The 21,929-nt window shown below is 49.3% G+C and overlaps 3 protein-coding genes and 1 pseudogene across 4 annotated transcripts in view; 1 reads left to right on the top strand and 3 right to left on the bottom strand.

Annotated features, from left to right (window-relative positions):
• The window catches only part of LOC309549840 (uncharacterized protein), a gene marked incomplete at both ends in the record, with an annotated part of 32,645 nt that extends 32,159 nt beyond the window's left edge, over positions 1 to 486 (bottom strand). Inside the window, one exon of the mRNA XM_082250339.1 lies at positions 178 to 486. Coding sequence (XP_082106465.1) covers positions 178 to 486 — 309 coding nt within the window. The remainder of the gene's footprint in view (positions 1 to 177) is intronic.
• The window catches only part of LOC309550260 (uncharacterized protein), a gene marked incomplete at both ends in the record, with an annotated part of 1,652,360 nt that overhangs the window by 451,876 nt on the left and 1,178,555 nt on the right, over positions 1 to 21,929 (top strand). The window lies entirely within an intron of this gene.
• LOC309549838 (uncharacterized protein) overlaps positions 1 to 21,929 on the bottom strand; it is a gene marked incomplete at its 3' end in the record, with an annotated part of 314,748 nt that overhangs the window by 113,633 nt on the left and 179,186 nt on the right. The gene's annotated exons all lie outside the window — the stretch shown is intronic.
• LOC309549837 overlaps positions 1 to 21,929 on the bottom strand; it is a 190,832-nt pseudogene that overhangs the window by 116,993 nt on the left and 51,910 nt on the right. The gene's annotated exons all lie outside the window — the stretch shown is intronic.

Here is a 21,929-nt window from a genome sequence, read left to right as displayed (position 1 = left end):
ATAGAAGACATTTCCCGCACTAAAGGCACTAATACACCTCCAGGGTTGTGTGGGACCCCTGATGTACAGGAAGACAGGACTTCAGTGAGGAACAATTCCCTCACTCAGGACAGGAATACGGCTTCTCCCCGTGTGAGATCTCTGATGTCTGTAAAGATTGGACTTATCTGAAAAACATTTCCCGCACTTAGGACAGGAATACGGCTTCTCACCAGTGTGCGATCTCTGATGCTTGGAAAGATAGGACTTCTCTGAAAAACATTTCCCACACTCAGAACAGGAATATGGCTTTTCACCAGTGTGAAATCTCTGATGTGTGGAAAGATGGGACTTTACTGAAAAACATTTCCCGCACTCAGGACAGGAATACGACTTCTCACCCGTGTGAAATCTCTGATGTGTGGAAAGATGGGACTTGCAGGAAAAACATTTCCCGCACTCAGGACAGGAATATGGCTTCTCCCCCGTGTGAGTTCTCTGATGCATGGAAAGATTGGACTTCTGTGAAAAACATTTACCGCACTCAGGACAGGAATACGGCTTCTCACCGTTGTGAGACCTTTCATGCACATTAAAATTGGATTTAAAACGGAAACACATCCCGCACTCAGTACAGGAGAACCTCTTATCTGTTGGAAGGATGGCACCGTCCCTCACAGTCTGAGGTTCCTCAGGATAAGAGGAATACGATGGTCCATCTACACTGTGTGGTGCCGGATGGACATTTGAGGTCGCCGGGTTTTCTCCTGGACTATACTGTGTGATGTCCTCATCTTCTACTTTACAGTCTGGAGACAAAGTGAGACAATCCTCTGAGGTTTTCCTCATCTCCCGTCCATGTACTAAAATAGAAATACAAAGATTATTACTAGACATCAGCAGATTGGTTCCCCTAAACCAGGACTCCACCCACATCAGGCAGCTTTGTCTCTGACGATCTTACAATTCCACCCTCAAGGTAACTAGTAAATGGGTCCTCTGATCTCCTACCAGTTCATTTCTTTATTCATGGACCTTAGTCAGAGAGTGAGGAAACAACGAGAACTGTCTTTTGTAGGAGTGACAGTGATGAGGGGATTATAGGATGAGTGTCCCCTCCCCCTCTATCACTCATTGCCATCTTCCCAACACAAGAAGTCCCGCACTTCCTTATTTAGTTCATGATTTAGTCATGAATAACAGCAGGGCTGAGCCCCACCAGAGGTCAGAGAGTGAGGATGGGGGAGAACAACGAAGACCACCATCATTGGGATATTGACTCCTCCCTCATTATCACTTTCTGTTTAAGGTTCCAAAGTTGGAGGATGTTATCACATTATTATCAACATGTAAAAGTCTATCCTCCAATCAAATCATCAGATATAAAAATGTCCAGGTGGTAGGAAATGGGTGTAACAAAAGAGAATCCATATTATGTGTATACTAGACTTAAAGCCCGTTTAATTAACGGGCGCTAGAACATATGGCTGACGGAGCAGCTCTCGCTTATCTCTTTTTTTTTCTAACAACGCGAGAGCCGCATGACATAGCCAGCTCTGCACATAGCGTCCCTGTTGCCCTAGCAACAGAGACACGCGCAGAGCTGACCGAGCGGTTCTCGCGGGCGAGCGTGTACAGGAGAATGCGGGGCTGCGCGCATGGTGCAGGGGAATGCGGGGCTGTGCGCATGGTGCAGGGGAATGCTGCGGGGCTGCGCGCATGGTGCAGGTGAATGCTGCGGGGCTGCGCGCATGGTGCAGGAGAATGCTGCGGGGCTGCGCGCATGGTGCAGGAGAATGCTGCGGGGCTGCGCGCATGGTGCAGGAGAATGCTGCGGGCATGGTGCAGGAGAATGCTGCAGGGCTGCGGGCATGGTGCAGGGGAATGCTGCGGGGCTGCGCGCATGGTGCAGGGGAATGCTGCGGGGCTGCGCGCAAGGTGAAGGGGAATGCTGCGGGGCTGCGCGCATGGTGCAGGGGAATGCTGCGGGGCTGCGCGCATGGTGCAGGGGAATGCTGCGGGCTGCGCGCATGGTGCAGGGGAATGCTGCGGGCTGCGTGCATGGTGCAGGGGAATGCAGGGCTGCGGGCATGGTGCAGGGGAATGCGGGGCTGCGGGCATACTTCAGGAGATGCGGTGTTGCGGGCATGGTACAGGAGTACCATGCCTGCAGTACTGCATCTCTTGTAGTATGCCTGCAGCCCCGCATAATGGCAGGCAGTGCGGTAGTGGAGGAGTCTCACTTACCTGTTCCTGATATGTGCTGGGGAGGATGGGGGAGCTCCTTGGTGTCAGAGGCCGGGTCCCGGGTGTTGGGGGTCACCCCCGATAATGGTGCGGTGTGAGGGCCGTTGTACTGCCGATAGTTTCAGCCACTGTTCTGAATTCGTATGTGCTGGGGAGGCGGGAGGCGGAGTTCCAATCACTTGCCTTAGATTTAAAAATGGCGGCACCCGGCGCCAACACGTCATTGCGTATGCGCCGCCGCTCGGGAAAGCTTGAATTGCCGAAGTGTACGGCTTTTACCGAGCAGCGGCACATGCGCAGTGACATGTTGGCGCCATTTTCAAATTATAAGGCAAGTGATCGGAACTCCGCCTCCCCAGCACATACGAATTCAGAACGGTGGCTGAAACTATCGGCAGTACAACGGCCCTCACACCGCACCATTATCGGGGGTGACCCCCCAATACCCGGCCTCCGACACCGAGGAGCTCCCCCAGCCTACACAGGTCAGTGCCCGCCCCCAACCCGCCCCCAGTCCCAACGGCTGTCCTGTGGCACATGCGCAGTAGCGCATTTCCACCGACACAGGGAAATCTGAAATGTGGACGCAGGGACACATGGGTTTTATTAATATAGATATAGCCAGTGGGTAGAGAGCAGAAGTCAGGAGTATGTAATGTACAACATAGAGTATATAGTGAAGGGGTCAGGAGTATGTAATGTACAACATAGAGTATATAGTGCAGGGGTCAGGAGTATGTAATGTACAACATAGAGTATATAGTGCAGGGGTCAGGAGTATGTAATGTACAACATAGAGTATATAGTGCAGGGGTCAGGAGTATGTAATGTACAACATAGAGTATATAGTGCAGGGGTCAGGAGTCAAAATATTTGTGTTCAGTAATCAGTTGCAGAGGTCCCACACCACTGCCTCCCATCTCCTGAGACTGCACTCAGTGACTTGGGTGTGAGACTATACAGACTTATCCCTCCACCCGGCACAGCCAGCAAATAACAGAGCAAGTAACCCCGAGAGAATTGTTCTGTCAGAGATCTGGGTAGACCCGGGCATGGGGCAGAAGACTCAAGGTACATACCCCGGGTGTCTAGGTCAAGCAACATCTATGGTAATTATCAACATTTTACTGCCAGCTGAACCCCAGAATCTCCATAAATCCAGTCTAGAGACATAAATTGTGTCTGCAGCACAGAGAAGGAAGATTATCCGAGAGAAATACAGGAATACAGGACGGGGAACACAGCTCAGAAAAGTGACCAGGGGATTACAGGCTGTTATCACCCAGTCCCCGCCCTACTCTGGACCAATCAGTGAGCAGTATGGGTGGAGGAATATATTTACTGTTAATGACCCACCTGTGCTGATCTCTGTAGGAGTGTCCTCCTCTATAAATGTCCCCGTTATTCCATCCTCCTCCATAGACTGCTGATCATCCCTCACATACCTCTCTTCTTCTTCTGCTTTAACCTCAAATTCTATATCGATTGGATCTCCACTCTAAATCAGGAAAATGAGAGAGAATATCATCTGTAAGATATAAGCTTTATTATTGTGATATTATATATAAAAAAAAAACACATCCTCTCCAGAAGTCCATGTTCTAGATGCTCCAATCCACCAACCTTGTAACATTGAGGGATGGTGTGACCTTCCTGTGTGGAATCCCGGGAATACAGAGGACGGGGACATCTCTCTGGTGGGTTTCTGTAGCTGGATGACTCCTCCATGGTGTCCTGATACAGATCTTTGTGTATTTTTAGAAACTCTGACTCCTCCATCACCCCATCCTCATCATCCTCCTCTTTTATCTCTTCTTTAACCTCAACTTTAGAATCTCTCAGGTTTCCACTCTGAATATATAATAAAAATGACATCAATGGTAACAATGCAGATAATGTACAGATCCTAATGATACTATCAGTGATTGTTCCTCATCTACCTGATGATGGTGAGGGATGGTGTGACCTTCCTGTGTGGAGACCCGGGAATACAGAGGACGGGGAAATCTCTGGTGGGTTCCCATTACTGGATCCATCTGTAGGAAACACACACACTGACCCCCGGTTCACACTTGTGCGTGTGCGGGGTTCGCATGTAATGTCGGAGCGCACTGCTCCGACATTACATGCGATCGGCTGTGCGGTGCGAGTTTAGCCATACAGTTTGTATGGCTAAATTCGCACCGCACCCGCAGCAAACACGCACAGGGACCCTTTTTGGCAGCCGCATCAGGATCGGATCGCACAGTGGTTCACACTTGTGCGATCCGATCCTGTGCAAACATCACGATCGCACTGCGATATGCGATCAAACTGGGGGTGTCGTTAACATTACATTGACACCCCCAGCGTATCGCATATGGCAGTGTGAACTGCCGGGGGTGCGTGTGCGATGCGGGAACAGGCTGCGGATTCGCAGCCTTCCCGCATCGCATAAATGTGAACCGAGGCTGACTGAATACATTGTTTCTATGTGTTTATCAGATGATGGGGGATCTAGGTGGAGCCTCCGTACTGCTCTCTCCTTTACAATAAAGTCTCCTCTTACCCGATGATGTGAGGGGCGGCTGATTCTCCATCATGACGTCCTTCCCAGCACCGCTCACCTCTCCTGTAAGCAACTCAATGATCTCTCTGACTTCTCTAATCTTTGTATTTCTCTATTCTATCAGGGAGGGAGGTGGAGGCAATGTGATGGTCATATGATCTTTAGACTTCACAGGAGGAAACCTCTAGATCTGAACACAAATAGTAAAATAAAATGACATTCCCAGAATCCTCACCTCACTGGTCAGGTCTCTTTTTAGGAGGAGCTGTGTGGTCAGTGTCATGTCATAGCAGTGGGGGAACTACTAGGGTTGCAGCAGTCGCACTTGCGAAGGGGTCCTGGAGTTCCACCACTGTAGGGGGGCCCGCCGCTGCTCGGGAGATAGTACACTGGTCATTAACGTGCACTCTCACAGGCACACAGTCCCCACCCTGCCCATCCTCTCCCATCTGCAGTCACGTGTGCTCACAGGCACACGGGCCCGCCCATCTTCTCTGTCTGCCCATTGAGATCAGTAGGGTAGGGAGATACAATGTCAGGAGACTGAAAGAGAAAATCAGCTGACCCGGGCTGGGCCATTAGAGTGAAGGGGGAAGAGCTCTCCACTGTGGGAGGAGACCCCATGATGGGATAAGAGTTACTGGAGACACGGGAAGAAAGCCGAAGATACACTGAGACCTAGCAAGGAGGAGGGACCGAGTGATCTGCAAGGGAGTGACACTGATCCCATCCCTCAAAATCAGCACTGCCACTGATTCCCCCCTCCCACACACACACACCACTGCTGCCACTGATTCCCCCCCCCCATACCAGCACCTTTGCTGCCACTGAATCCATCCCCCCACCACTGCTATTACTCATCCCATTCCATCCCCCCCAACCACCACCCTTGCCACTGATCTTATGCCCCCTCACCACTGCCACTCATCTTCCCCTCACCGCTGCAACCCCCCACCACCACCACCACTGCCACTCATCCCCCTTCCCCCCACACCAGCACCTTTGCTGCCGCTGAATCCACCCCCCCCACCACTTCTACCACTCATCCCATTCCATCTTCCCCAACCACCACCCTTGCCACTGCCACTCATTCCATCCCCCCACCACCACTGCTCCCATCTCCCCCTCACCGCTGCCACTCATCCCACCCCCCACCACCACCGCTGCCACTCATCCCATCCCATTCCCCATCCAAACACCACCACTTATCTCATTCCATTCCATCCCCCCACCACCCCTGCCACTCATTCCATTCCCCAGCCACCGCTGCCACTCATCCCATTCCCTCCACCATTGCCACTTCTTATCCCATTCTTTCCCTCCCTCCACCACAGCTGCCAACCATCCCATCCCCCCACTACCACGACTGCCACTGATCCCATCCCCACCCAACCACCACGGCTGCCACTGATCCCATCCCCACCCAACCACCACGGCTGCCACTGATCCCATCCCCACCCAACCACCACTGCTGCCACTGATCCCATTTCCCACCACCACTGCTGCCACTCATCCCAGGGGCATAACTAAAGGGGTCACAATTGCAATGGGCCATGTGTTTCCCCTGTACACCTGGGTAAGGGGGGGGGGGTCGGCATATAGAGGAACACATCTCCTCCATTTTTCTCCTGCAGCTGCTAAAAACCAAGTTCTCCTCCTCTTCCTCCCATGGGCAATCTGCGGCTGAAGGAGGAAAATGGAGGGGCTTTGTTCCTCTATGAGTCACCCCCGCTGCCCTCCTATCCAGGTCCTGCTGCCCTCCAGCCCTCGGAATAAGTGGGAAGGGCCCTGGCCGGGGCTTAGGGGGGCCCTTCATGGTTTCTTGCACTGGGGCCCTGAAGGTTCTAATTACGCCTCTGTTTCATAGGATTCTCTGACTCTGATTGGAAGGACATTGGGACGAGGAGCTGTGTGGTCAGTGTGGTGTCATAGGATATTCTGACTCTGATTGGAAGGACATTGGGAGGAGGAGCTGTGTGGTCAGTGTGGTGTCATAGGATTCTCTGACTCTGACTGGAGGGACATTGGGAGGAGGAGCTGTGGGGGCGCTGTGTGAGGTTTCTGCACACAAAGAATCATTTCTCCCGGGTGCGTCCCACCTCTTCTAAAATTAAAAATGAACTTTGTCTGTGGGCTTTGTCAGGACACATCATATTCCTGTGATCTCCGTGTACTCCGGAGACTTTACTGATCACATTTTAGGATGAATATCGGAGACTGTGTTTATTATGAAAAAATAAATAAATTCCGGATATTTACTGCAAATTACATTTTTTCCCTCTTTCTTCTTATTTGAATCCTAAAAAAACGAAGACATTCATATTCCAATCCTCCCTAAAAAGAACCCCCCCACCTAAAAAAAAGTAGTATAATCCATTTGTCAGGAGTGTGTTGTTGCCAGGCCTGGGTTTCTGCTATTAATAGCAGCTCTCTACTCAGTGCACAGAGGCTGCTCAGCTGACGGGTAATTACCAGCCATTTATTGTTTCCACAAGGATTCACCTGGTTACCATTACCTGTCTCATTAGTCCAGCCTACAACAAGCCCCTTTTTGCTGTTTAAACTGCCTTGCTCATTTCCTCCGTGCCTTTGCCTGGTCAACGTCTCCAGTGTCTCTGCTATGTTCCTGTTATGACTTGGCCTGGCTGACGTCTTCTGATTTCTGATCCTGATTTTTGGCTTCTGACAACGCTGATTTCTGTTACCGGCTTATCTGATTACCCGTTCTGGTTTCCAAACCCTGGCTTCTGTTTTTGACTACGTTCCTGTTCGGTGTTATTTTTGCTGTTACAAGGTGTGATTTTAACTGCATTTTCTGTCTCTGCCTGGTTTACGGTTCCTGACAGTTGTGCTCTTGCTCCTCATTCCAGCATCCTGGCTTTGGCTGTGATGCATTCTGTCTGTCTGTCCACCTGCAACTGTCTGTCCACCTACAAGGTGAATGATGTGGCAAGTCTCTGGGTGGAGACAAAGTCTGCTTGAAGCCAGCCAAGCCTGCAGTCTCATGCTTGTGATATTAAGTTTTAACACATGCTCCAAGCTCTCTCTTTGTCTGCCCTGCTGTTTGGATTCCCTTGTTGAAGGCCTTGGCTCGGATATCGACTACTCTCTGAACTCTGTCTGCCTTTTGACTACGGATTTGACCCTGACTATTTTGAACCTTGCCTGCCTTGTAACTGGACTGTCATTGAACCACTCTGCCTGTCTGCCAAACGCAAGTACCTGATTGCTGTGCTCAGTTTGTTCCTGCCCTGGTGTGGTGGCCAGGCACCATAGTATTGTGTAGAAGTCCTGGGGGGCAACTGAGTACTGGTAGGTCTGCTTGCCTTATGGGAAAGGAGGCTGCTATAGGCAAATAACAAAGAAGCCAGCTATAGTGTCTGACCACCTGCATTAGGTCTAAGCGTGACATTGTTAGTATAGGTATAGTAATTCTACAATAGACTGATGAGGTGAGAAGGTCATTGGTGGAAAAGGTGACATCACCAAAATTAGAGGGAATGTTTTAGCCCTGTAAGTGGGGGAATGCTCTGACCCTAAAGGGGTTCATCTACGTTTCCACACTATATATGGATGGGGAGCACACGTCTTTCTATAAGTGGGTTCTTTATTTAAGTGGGCGCACTTCAGCTCTGCACTTCAGCGATTGCAAAAAGCAAGAATATAAAGCAAACTACTTTGAAAAACACCAGACTGCAGGTGACCTTGTTTCCCCATTCAGCTCTCCTTCCTCTCTGTAACATGTGCTTTCTACCAATCCTTCTGATAGTTGTGTCCACACTCCTTAATCTCTCTGTTCCTCACCCCTCTTCAACACCCCACAACCTGTATATATCACCCTCACTTCTGTCCTCTCCCTATTACTACACTCACCAACTCCTGCTAATTCTAAACCCACATGCTAAGAAAACCTCCAGAACCCTGAGGCATGTCCCTTCATATAAATTGCAATCCCATATTACCTCCCTCGCCCTTCTGCTTCTCCCAACCTCTGGAGATTAAACCCCAAACCCTGGGCCTCCATCGATAACTGTACCCAAATCCACACATTTTAGTTTCTAACCCTCTTCCCAAAACCAGTGTCCCCTTCTCTTGCGCCCTTTGGAATGCCTGCTCTGTCTGTAACAAACTAGCTTCTGTCCACAACCTCTTTATCACTAACTACTTGTTGTTACTAAAACCTGGCTTCATGAATCCAACACTGCTGCTCCTGCTTCCCTATCCCATGATGGCCTTCTCTGGACTCACTTCCCCAGACCCTATGGATGGAAGGGAGGTGGAGTGGGATTTTTTCTAGCTCCAGATAGCATCTTTCAGATACTTCCCCACCTGCCTCTCTGTCACGTTCCTCGTTTGAGGCACATTGTATTTATTTTCTTCAGTTTCTTTTAGAAGTGCTGTGATCCATCTGCCACCTGGACTCGTATCAACCTTTCTTGATGACTGGCTACCATACTTTCTCTCTTCTGAAATTCCCAAAATCATTCTCTGTGACCTCAACATTACTGTAAAAACTAACACTCCTGTTACTTCTAAACTTCTCAGTCTTACCTCCTCTTTTGACCTGAAGCAATAGATTCATGCTTCCACTCTGATGGCAACACCCTTGACTATGTATTCTCCTACCTATGCACTCTGTGCAACCTCTTCAACAATCCTTTTTCTCTCTTTGATCGTGAACAATATTAGTTTCATAATCTCCCAGACCTTCCCCTCCTCTCCCTCCAACCACCTAACAGTTACCCGTAGAAACCTTTGCCACTTAACCCACCTGAACCCTTCTCTTCTCTGCTACTGACCGCCTCTGACAAAATCTCACCCATGCCCTGCCCCAATCTAACCACTTCTGTCTACAATAGATCTCTGTCCTCCAACCTGGGTGAACTCGCCCCCCTCAGTACAACCAGAATCAGGCCATGACCCCTACAACCTTGGTAAACAGATGACACCAGAAGTCTCAAAAAATATCTCTTGAGCACCTCAGGTGTAAGAATAAGTCTTCTAAAGACTTCAACCAATATAAATCTGCCCTCCAAAAATACAATTCCTGTCTCCTCAATGCCAAGCAGACCTATTTTATCACTGTCAGTAACAACTTATCATCCTGTCCACATCAAACCCTTCTCTACCTTCAACGCTACTTCATCCTCGACTGCCTTCATCCACTAACTGATCCACTGCCCAGGAGATCGACAATCACTACAAAAATAAGATTGATACAATTTGTGATGAGATCTCCGCTGTACAGCTATCATTTCATATTCACAGGCACAATCAACTCTTCCCTTTTTCAACCCTGCAACTTTAGACGAGGTTGCTATGCTATACTTATTTCAACACCCCCCTAACCACCTTCCCCCTGGACCCTTGCAAATATTGCGGCCACCCTCTGACTCTATCCTACACTCTGTAACCCACATCTTCAATATCTCCCACTCTTCTGGCCTCACTCCCATACTTAAAAAGACCTTCATTGGAACCCACCAATTTGAACAATCTTCACCCCATCTCAACTTCCTGAATGTCTAGTCTACAACCAACTGAGTGCCCATTTCACTGACAATATTCTTCTTGATCCCTTTTAATCAGGATTTCATCCTCAACACTCCGCAGAAACTGCTCTCCTTAAAACCCCAAATTATCTGCTAATGGCCAAACCCAATGGACACTATTCTGTACTCCTACTTCTGGACCTCTCTGCTGCCTTTGACACAGTAGGCCACCCCCTCTCCTCCTTAAAAAACTCCAATCCTTTGGTCCCTGTGACTGTAGTCTTGCTAGTTCTCATCCTACCTATCCCACCACACCTTCAGCATCACAACTTTACTTCCTCCTCTCCCTTTCTCCGTTGGGGTCCCCCCAGGGTTCTTTTCTTGGACCACTCCTCTTCCTGATCTAAACCTCTTGCTTGGGTGAGCTTATAGCCTCCATGGCTTCCAATACCATTTCTATGCTGATGACACCCAAATCTATGTCTCTACCCCTCAGCTTATTCCATCAGTCTCCTCACATATAATTAATTTACTGACAGACATATAAACATTGATGTAACATCACTTCCTCAAACTCAATCTATCCAAAACCGAGCTCATAATATTTCCTCCCCCACGTGTCCCTTCCCCCGACTTCTCTGTCAAAATTAATGTCTCAATTATCCACGCGTCCCCGCATTTCAGAGTGCTAGGTGTAATCCTGGACTCTTAACTATTCTTTCAGCCCCACATCCAATCACTGTCCAAAGCTTGCCTCCTCAACATCTCCGTAACACTCCCCTTCCTAATCAATGACACCATGAAGCTCCTAGTTCCCTCACTGGTCATCTCTTGCAACTTCCTCATTGGATTACCTTTACTTTGGCTATCTCCTTTTCAGCCCATCATGAAAGCTGCTGCCAGGGTTATCCACCTTACCAACCACTCAGCATCTGCTACTCTGCCAATCCTTCCACTGACATCCACTCAGTGTCCACCACCCCTCTCTGCCAATCCCTCCATTGGCTTCCATTCAGTGTCCACCACCCCTCTCTGCCAATCCCTCCACCGTGTCCGTTCAGTGTCCCCCACCCCTCTATGCCAATCCCTCCACTGGCCTCCATTCAGTGTCCTATAAAGCCATTTACAACTCGGCTCTCAGTAACATCACTAACCTAGTCTCACAATACCTACCAAATCGTTCTCTCGGTTCCTCCCAAGACCTCCTGCTCTCTTCCCATGCTTGTCTTTAGGAATTCCCCTGAGCCTCTCCCATCTTCTGGAACTCCCTATCCCAAGTTGTCTGTCTACCTCCTACTCAGTCCACTTTTAGACCATCTTTGAAAATCCTTCACTTCAGAGAAGCCTTTCCTGCCCCACCTAACTGGACTTTTATTTTCTCAATCAGCTCACCCCACAGTAATTGCATTTTGTATCCTCTGACCCTCCCTCTTAGATTGTAAGCTCTAATGAGCATTGTAACTGTACTGTCTGCCCTCACATTGTGCAAACTGTTGGCACAATATAAATCCTGTATAATAATAATAATAATATATGTGTGTATCATCATCTGCTGGAAATAAAATACATCACAGTGACTATGGAGGAAGAGGACGAACATGACGGGGGGTTACTGGGTGTAAATAGAAAGAAAGAACTTACTACCTCCTCTGCTGTCTCTTCCAGTAATGTCTCTTCACTACTTCGTACCTCATGGAACTTCCTGTCTGTAGCTGACATCACTTCCTGTCTTTAGCTAACATCACTTCCTGTCTTCCATAGAGACTTCCTGTCTGGATAGAAGTAAGATCACCACCTTGTGGAGCTCAGAGGATCTGCAGCCCTGAGAAACGTCTCGTAGTGTAAGGTGACCAGATTTTTAAAATGAAATCCGGGGACATATTTATTTTTTTTTTTTCTGGCAAATGGTAAACTATTTTCTAAGCATATTTTCTTCTAATGATATATGCGGTGTATATGGGATGTGTTTATGGAATGATTGTATGATATATACCTTATTTCTCACATTTCCTCCATGAGATAGAAAAAAAAAGATAAAGCTACTGTTTGGAATTTTTTGGGATATGACTACAAATGTTAAGAGGATAAGATAGAGGAAAAACTTGGAGGGGGGGATGGGGCGGCTAAATGCAAATCCAATCCGGGCAGGAGTGATGGTGTCACCCTCTCAGCAAAAGGTAAGAAATACTGCAGAGCTGCTATGTGCAAATAGTGGTGAAACTCCCGATATATAATCATGATACAATGTAAAATATGCACATCAATTGAACATTGTATTATGATTATATATCGGGGGGTCTCACCACTATTTGCACATTGCAGCTCTGCAATATTTCTTCCCTTTTGCAGAGAGGGTGACACCATCACTCCTATATTCTAATATACAGGATTAGCATCTCTGTTATTATTATTGTATGTGGGGCGGTTTTCACCATTATTTGCACATTGAAGCTTTGATATTTCTCTAAATATTTTTGCAGAGGGGGTGACACCATCACTATGTTACAATACATTGGTGGATTTGCACTGGATATTCATGTATAGGTGTCACCATTGCACTTATAAGTCTATTTGTAGAATATTATAGATGAAGTGTAGGGCAGTGCTGCATTTTTGGCTTTTTATTGTTGCACGTTAGATGAGGGAATCAGCTAACAAGATTCTCTTATTGCTTTTGAGATTTTTTTAGTTGCATTGTAAATGTTTTACTTGATTTGTTATGTCCCCTGTGGTCTGGTAACCAGTGGCCCTGCATATTGGTGGTCAGTGTGCCTCCTGTATGCTTGTGCTACATGCAGGGTGCAGGAAGATGCTACGTGCAGGGTTCAGGAGGATGCTCCGTGCAGGGTTCAGAAGGATGCTCCATGCATGGTTCAGGATTCTGGAGGAGACTACGTGCAGGCTTCAGGAGGAAGCTATGTGCAGGGTGCAGGGTTCAGGAGGAGGCTACATGCAGGTTGCAGGGTTCAGGAGGAAGCTACTTGCAGGGTTCAGGAGGAGGCTACTTGCAGGATGCAGGGTTCAGGAGGAAGCTACTTGCAGGGTTCAGGAGGAGGCTACGTATAGGGTGCAGGGTTCAGGGTTCAGGGGGAGGCTACGTGCAGGGTTCAGGAGAATGCTCCATGAAGGGATCAGGAGGAGGCTACGTGCAGGGTTCAGGAGGAGGCTACCTGCATGGTTAAGGAGGAGGCTACGTGCAGGATTCAGGAGGAGGTTATGTGCAGGGTTCGGGAGGATGCTCCATGCAGGGTTAAGGAGGAGGCTACGTGCAGGGTGCAGGGTTCAGGAAATGGTTATGTGCAGGGTTCAGGAGGATGCTCCATGCTGGGTTCAGGAGGATGCTACATGCAGGGTTCAGGAGGAGGCTACTTGCAGGGTTCAGGAGGAGGCTACGTGCAGGTTTCAGGAGGAGGCTGCCTGCAGGGTTCAGGAGAAGGCTACGTGCAGGGTTCAGGATGAGGCTATGTGCAGGGTTCAGGAGGAAGCTAGGTGCAGGGTTCAGGAGGAAGCTACGTGCAGGGTGCAGGGTTCAGGAGGCAGCTACATGCAGGGTTCAGGAGGCGGCTACTTGCAGAGGGAAGGACTATTACCTATTTTTTTTCTTCTGTATGTAATGACGGTATACATGTAATTTTCTTGTGTGTGTGTGTTTTGTCAGTATACAGTGGGTACGGAAAGTATTCAGACCCCCTTAAATTTTTCACTCTTTGTTATATTGCAGCCATTTGCTAAAATCATTTAAGTTCATTCTTCTTCCTCATGAATGTACACATAGCACCCCATACTGACAGAAAAACACAGAATTGTTGACATTGTTGCAGATTTATTAAAAAAGAAAAACTGAAATATCACATGGTTCGAAGTATTCAGACCCTTTGCTCAGTATTTAGTAGAAGCCCCCTTTTGATCTAATACAGCCAGGAGTGTTTTTGGGAAAGATGCAACAAGTCTTTCACACCTGGATTTGGGGATCCTCTGCCATTCCTCCTTGCAGATCCTCTCCAGTTCTGTCAGGTTGGATGGTAAACGTTGGTGGACAGCCATTTTTAGGTCTCTCCAGAGATGCTCAATTGGGTTTAAGTCAGGGCTCTGGCTGGGCCATTCAAGAACAGTCACGGAGTTGTTGTGAAGCCACTCCTTCGTTATTTTAGCTGTGTGCTTAGGGTCACTGTCTTGTTGGAAGGTAAACCTTCGGCCCAGTCTGAGGTCCAGAGCACTCTGGAGAAGGTTTTTGTCCAGGATATCCCTGTACTTGGCCGCATTCATCTTTCCCTCGATTGCAACCAGTCGTCCTGTCCCTGCAGCTGAAAAACACCCCCACAGCATGATGCTGCCTGTCAGGGATACCACATGCAGGCATCCAGCAAGGGTGATCAGATCAGTTGGCTGCACCAAGGAATCAGGACCCAGATGGATAAAGATGTAAATAAGTTTATTAAGCAAAATGACACACTCCAATACCAACACCAGTGACCATAAACAAGTAAACAAAATATAAATGATAACAGTACAAAACCCCAATAGAACCTAACAAACTATATACAAAGGGATGGAGCAAACAATTGCAGGACAGGACAGGAACAGGAGACAAGGAAAGCAGGGAGCCAGGTAAAGGAAGCAGGATGCAGGGAACAGGACTCAGGATCAGGATACAGGTTTCAGGATACAGGTTTCAGGATACAGGTTTCAGGATACAGGTTTCAGGATACAGGGACACGGCTAGCAGAGAAAATACTGAAGCACTGAGCCTCAGTGAAGGGCGGGCTTATATTCCCTCAGCAGTCCTCCTCAGGTGCAGCTTAATTAAAAGAACAGTTCAGCTGCTGGGAGACACCCGCTGGTGGGCCCTGGAACTGCGCCCCTCAGTTCCAGGAACAACAGTGCCACCAGCAGGTGACCCACGTAATGACACAGATCCTGACAGTTCCCCCCCTTTAAGGAGTGGCCTCCGGACGCTCCATTGTGCTTCTACCCCGAAAGTCCAAAAAGGTCTCCCCTCCATGTCTGCGGGTCTTCTAGCACTCTCTAGGCCAAAGTCCTTTAACTTGCCGGAAGGCGTGCCACCAGAGTCCAGCAATTGATCATGCGCCCCACCACCAGGGTCTGGAAGCCGTCTTGGCACCCCACAGGTCAAGTTCCTGAAGAGGCGTAACATTAGGGATACACCTGCCCTCATTGCAACACATGTCCCAACACTGGGACTGAAGGCAAGCTGGACATCAAGCAGGGGAGCGCCAGCGGCATGCAGGATATCCGGCAGTGGCAAACCAGGCTGGGCAACAGACAGTGGCACATCAAACAGGGCGGCAGACCGTGGCTCAGCAAACACTGGGTCAGCAGGCACCGGAACAGCAAGCACTGGGTCAGCGGGCACTGGAACAGCAAGCACTGGGTCAGCAGGCAAAGGATCAGCAGGCACAAGATCAGCAGGCACAAGATCAGTAGGCACAGGATCAGCAGGCACAGTAGTGGTCACCAGAACAGCGGGCACGGGATCAGCTGGCACCGGATCAGCGGGCTGAGTAAGAGACACCGGATCAGCAGGCACCGGAACAGCAGGCACTGGGTCAGCGGGCACTGGAACAGCAAGCACTGGGTCAGCAGACTGGGTAGTGGTCACCAGAACAGCGGGCACCAGAACAGCGGGCACTGGATCAGCAGGCTCAGTAGGAGACACCGGATCAGCGGGCACTGGACCAGCAGGCATCAGAACAGCAGGCACTGGATCAGCAGGCTCAGTAGGAGGCACCGGATCAGTGGGCACTGGATCAGCAGGCTCAGTAGAAGGCACCAGATCAGCGGGCAATGTAACAGCAGGCACTGGATCAGCAGGCTCAGTAGGAGGCACCGGATCAGTGGACACTGGAACAACAGGCATCAGAACAGCGGGCACTGGATCAGCAGGCTCAGTAGAAGGCACCGGATCAAAGGGCACTGGATCAGCAGGCTCAGTAGGAGGCACTGGATCAGCGGGCACCGGAATAGAAGGCACTGGATCAGCGGGCTCAGTAGGAGGCACCAGATCAGCGGGCACAGGAACAGCAGGCATCAGAACAGTGGGCACTGGATCAGCAGGCTCAGTAGGAGGCACCGGATCAGTGGGCACTGGATCAGCAGGCTCAGTAGAAGGCACCAGATCAGCGGGCAATGTAACAGCAGGCACTGGATCAGCAGGCTCAGTAGGAGGCACCGGATCAGTGGGCACTGGAACAACAGCCATCAGAACAGCGGGCACTGGATCAGCAGGCTCAGTAGAAGGCACCGGATCAAAGGGCACTGGATCAGCAGGCTCAGTAGGAGGCACTGGATCAGCGGGCACCGGAATAGAAGGCACTGGATCAGCGGGCTCAGTAGGAGGCACCAGATCAGCGGGCACTGGAACAGCAGGCATCAGAACAGTGGGCACTGGATCAGCAGGCTCAGTAGGAGGCACCGGATCAGTGGGCACTGGATCAGCGGGCACTGGAACAACAGGCATCAGAACAGCGAGCACTGGATCAGCAGGCTCAGTAGGAGGCACCGGATCAGTGGGCACTGGATCAACAGGCTCATTAAGAGGCACCAGATCAGCGGGCACTGGATCAGCAGGCATCAGAACAGCAGGCACTGGATCAGCAGGCTCAGTCGGAGGCACCAGACAAGCGGGCACTGTAACAGCAGGCATCAGAACAGTGGGCACTGGATCAGCAGGCTCAGTAGGAGGCACCGGATCAGTGGGCACTGGAACAACAGGCATCAGAACAGCGGGCACTGGATCAGCAGGCTCAGTAGAAGGTACCGGATCAGTGGGCACTGGGTCAGCAGGCTCAGTAGGAGGCACTGGATCAGCGGGCACCGGAACAGCAGGCACTGGATCAGCGGGCTCAGTAGAAGGCACCAGATCAGCGGGCACTGGAACAGCAGGCATCAGAACAGTGGGCACTGGATCAGCAGGCTCAGTAGGAGGCACCAGATCAGTGGGCACTGGATCAGCAGGCACTGGAACAACAGGCATCAGAACAGCGGGCACTGGATCAGCAGGCTCAGTAGGAGGCACCAGATCAGCGGGCACTGTAACAGCAGGCATCAGAACAGTGGGCACTGGATCAGCAGGCTCAGTAGGAGGCACCGGATCAGTGGGCACTGGATCAGCGGGCACTGGAACAACAGGCATCAGAACAGCGGGCACTGGATCAGCAGGCTCAGTAGAAGGCAACGGATCAGTGGGCACTGGATCAGCAGGCTCAGTAGGAGGCACCGGATCAGCGGGCACCGGAACAGCAGGTACTGGATCAGCGGGCTCAGTAGGAGGCACCAGATCAGCGGGCACTGGAACAGCAGGCATCAGAACAGTGGGCATTGGATCAGCAGGCTCAGTAGGAGGCACCGGATCAGTGGGCACTGGATCAACAGGCTCAGTAGGAGGCACCAGATCAGCGGGCACTGGATCAGCAGGCTGGGTAACAGGTATAATTGTATGTGTTGGGAAAAATCTCCTTTTCTTTTTAGGTTTAGATACAGAAATCTTGCTAGTGGTTGCAGGGCTATGAATAGATTGTGAAGTAGATGGAAGCGAAATGGCAGTATTGGGAGATGGTGGAAAAGGAGAGACAGTTACAGAGGAGAATTTCTGAGAGGTTGCTAGGGGCAACAGAGTAGTAGAGGAAGTTTTCACAGAGTTAAATGCAGGAAAAGTGCAACTCGTTAAGCCAGGATATGAACAAGCAGTGGAAAGCAAACCATACCTAACTGCAGCTGTGGTTGCTACGGGTAACGGAGAGGAGAAACTTTGAGAAAACTGGTGTCCAGAGGCAGAAGTGGATTGGTGTGAGTTAGCTGATGCTAAATTGGAAAGATCTGACCAGGTTTGCAGTAAGGCCTGAACAAAACTCAATTTACAACCCCCTTGTCTGATTAGAGAATATACAGCATTCATGCAATCCAACAGGGCCTCTGGAGAATACACTGAATAATGTTCAATAAAATAGGGTTTATCATCTTCCAAGAGCCACACAAGAGATACCACCTGAGAGACACTAAAAGGAGGAGAATAATCATCACCACCCTTAGGGGTATTAGATAAAGCCAACTCTGCACAGAGCTGAATAAGTGGCTGAATCTCTTTGAACAAAACTCTGCCTTTGTCAACAAACGAGTGGGCCAGACGGATGCATTCCAACAACTGCTCGCTAGTGTAAGTTTTCAAAATTTGGCGACAATATTCCCTGTCTTCTGTTACAAGCAAAGAAAAATAAAAGACCTCCTCTGACTGCATCTTGCAACAACCAGAAAATTCCTAATTCCCAGGTGCAACCGATCTGATCGTTAGTGGCTTCAGTATTCTGTCAGGGATACCACATGCAGGCATCCAGCAAGGGTGATCAGATCAGTTGGCTGCACCAAGGAATCAGGACCCAGATGGATAAAGATGTAAATAAGTTTATTAAGCAAAATGACACACTCCAATACCAACACCAGTGACCATAAACAAGTAAACAAAATATAAATGATAACAGTACAAAACCCCAATAGAACCTAACAAACTATATACAAAGGGATGGAGCAAACAATTGCAGGACAGGACAGGAACAGGAGACAAGGAAAGCAGGGAGCCAGGTAAAGGAAGCAGGATGCAGGGAACAGGACTCAGGATCAGGATACAGGTTTCAGGATACAGGTTTCAGGATACAGGTTTCAGGATACAGGTTTCAGGATACAGGGACACGGCTAGCAGAGAAAATACTGAAGCACTGAGCCTCAGTGAAGGGCGGGCTTATATTCCCTCAGCAGTCCTCCTCAGGTGCAGCTTAATTAAAAGAACAGTTCAGCTGCTGGGAGACACCCGCTGGTGGGCCCTGGAACTGCGCCCCTCAGTTCCAGGAACAACAGTGCCACCAGCAGGTGACCCACGTAATGACACAGATCCTGACACTGCCACCACCATGCTTCACTGTTGGGACTGTATTGGACAGGTGATGAGCAGTGCCTGGTTTTCTCCACACATACCGCTTAGAATTAAGGCCAAAAAGTTCTATTTTGGTCTCATCAGACCAGAGAATCTTATTTCTCACCATCTTGGAGTCCTTCAGGTGTTTTTTAGCAAACTCCATGCGGGCTTTCATGTGTCTTACACTGAGGAGAGGCTTCCGTCGGGCCATAAAGCCCCGACTGGTGGAGGGCTGCAGTGATGGTTGACTTTCTACAACTTTCTCCCATCTCCTGACTGCATCTCTGGAGCTCAGCCACAGTGATCTTTGGGTTCTTCTTTACCTCTCTCACCAAGGCTCTTCTCCCCCGATAGCTCAGTTTGGCCGGATGGCCAGCTCTAGGAAGGGTTCTGGTCGTCCCAAACGTCTTCCATTTGAGGATTATGGAGGCCACTGTGCTCTTAGGAACCTTAAGTGCAGCAGAAATCTTTTTGTAACCTTGGCCAGATCTGTGCCTTGCCACAATTCTCTCTCTGAGCTCGTCAGGCAGTTCCTTTGACCTCATGATTCTCATTAGCTCTGACATGCATTGTGATCTGGAAGGTCTTATATAGGCAGGTGTGTGGCTTTCCTAATCAAGTCCAATCAGTATAATCAAACACAGCTGGACTCAAATGAAGGTGTAGAACCATCTCAAGGATGATCAGAAGAAATGGAAAGCACCTGAGTTAAATATATGAGTGTCACAGCAAAGGGTCTGAATACTTAGGACCATGTGATATTTCAGTTTTTCTTTTTTAATAAATCTGCAACAATGTCAACAATTCTGTGTTTTTCTGTCAGTATGGGGTGCTATGTGTACATTCATGAGGAAGAAGAATGAACTTAAATGATTTTAGCAAATGGCTGCAATATAACAAAGAGTGAAAAATTTAAGGGGGTCTGAATACTTTCCGTACCCACTGTATGTGTGAATATTTTTTCCTGTGTGTGGGTGGGTCTGTGTAAGGTGACTCACACGCAGCCTGTATAAAACATATACACCTCACATCACTCACACACCAGAGAGACACTACAGGAGATGGTGAGAGACTGTAGACATATTACAGGAGATGGTCAGAGACTGCAGACATGATACAGGAGATGGTTAGAGACTGCAAACATGGTACTATGGAGAACCAACAGCACCATTTACAATTGGTCCAGTTAAATGGAATGCCCGCTCAAGGTCTCCGAGACACGGGAGCCACTCTCACCTTGGTCAAGCGACACCTGGTCCCAGATGCCGCCCGAACCGGAGGCTCAGCAGTGGTACGGATGGCAGAGGGAGCAGTTCACTGACTACCCACTGTGAGGGTCCACTTGAATTGGGGTGCCGGGTCAGGTCTGATTGATGTGGGGTTGATACGGGAGCTCCCCACCGACATCTTACTGGGGAACGATCTAGGCCAGTTGCCCTCAGCATTCCTGCCAGTCCAGATCCCAGGCCAACATCACGGAGACCTACTGGCCTTCTGAGGTCCAGACGCTTCAATGTTTGGATTAAGAACAGTATTGAGCCCGGTTGGAGAAGATGGTAATGTAATGCTACAGCCCATCCCCCCCCCCCTCTTGTTTCTGTGTCTAATTGTGTGGATTCATGACACAGACAATGGTCTGGGCTGGAGACATCTCTCCGCAGGGGGTGTGTATTGAAAGACTGTCTGTTTCAAGGTACAAATATTCAGTCCCCCATGTGCTGTACAGCCCCTGGAATGTCTGTGGGGAAGCCCCTTGCATGGGGAATCCCATAAATACTGAAATCCTGTGAATAAAAGTTGTTGTTGACTCCCAGCCTATGTTTCATCTAGTCTCTGGGAGGGAAGAATGATATTGGATATTGGACCTGGATTGTTGCATGCTGTACCTGCCTATTTGGAATATTACCTGTTTTCCTGTCTACCAGCGGAGACTCTGTAGATTGAACTACTCCTCCGCTACAGGCGTATCCATGGAGGGACGCACAGACCTCTACAGGCTAGACAATGGCACCCTGACTGCCATTAGGTATTGGGATGAAATCCTTGGACCCATTGTCAGACCCTAAGCTGGTGCAGTGGTTCCTGGGTTCCTCCTGGTGCAAGACAATGCCCGGCCTCATGTGGTGAGAGTATGCAGTCAGTTCCTGGAGGATGAAGGAATTGACACCATTGAATGGCCCCAAGCTTGCCTGACCTGAATCCAATACAACATCTCTGGGACATTCTGTTTCAGTCCATCCGATGCCGCCAGGTTGCACCTCAGTCTGTTCAGGAGCTCAGTGATGCCCTGGTCCAGATCTGGGAGGAAATACCCCAGGACACCATCCGTCATCTCATTAGGAGCATTCCCCGACATTGTCAGGCATGTATACAAGAACATGGGGCCATACACACTACTGAGGACCATTCTGAGGTCCTGCAATGACATTTCATCAAAATGGACTCGCCTGCTGCATCATTTTTTCACTTTGATTTTTGGGTTGTCTTTGAGTTCAGCCCTCTGTAGGGTGATAATTTTCATTTCCATCAAATGATGTGGCATCCTTTCCTTCCTAACACACTACCCAGTCCACACCAGTATAGATCCTAACACATTACCCAGTCCATACCAGTATAGATCCTAACACATTACCCAGTCCATACCAGTATAGATCCTAACACATTACCCAGTCCATACCAGTATAGACCCTAACGCATTACCCAGTCCATACCAGTATAGATCCTAACATTACCCAGT

The sequence above is a fragment of the Pelophylax lessonae genome (genome assembly GCF_965119305.1).
Source record: "Pelophylax lessonae genome assembly, chromosome: 3".
Lineage (NCBI taxonomy): Eukaryota > Metazoa > Chordata > Amphibia > Anura > Ranidae > Pelophylax > Pelophylax lessonae.
The sequence above is the reverse complement of the archived record's forward strand: the minus strand, read 5'-3'. Positions and strand labels throughout refer to the sequence as shown.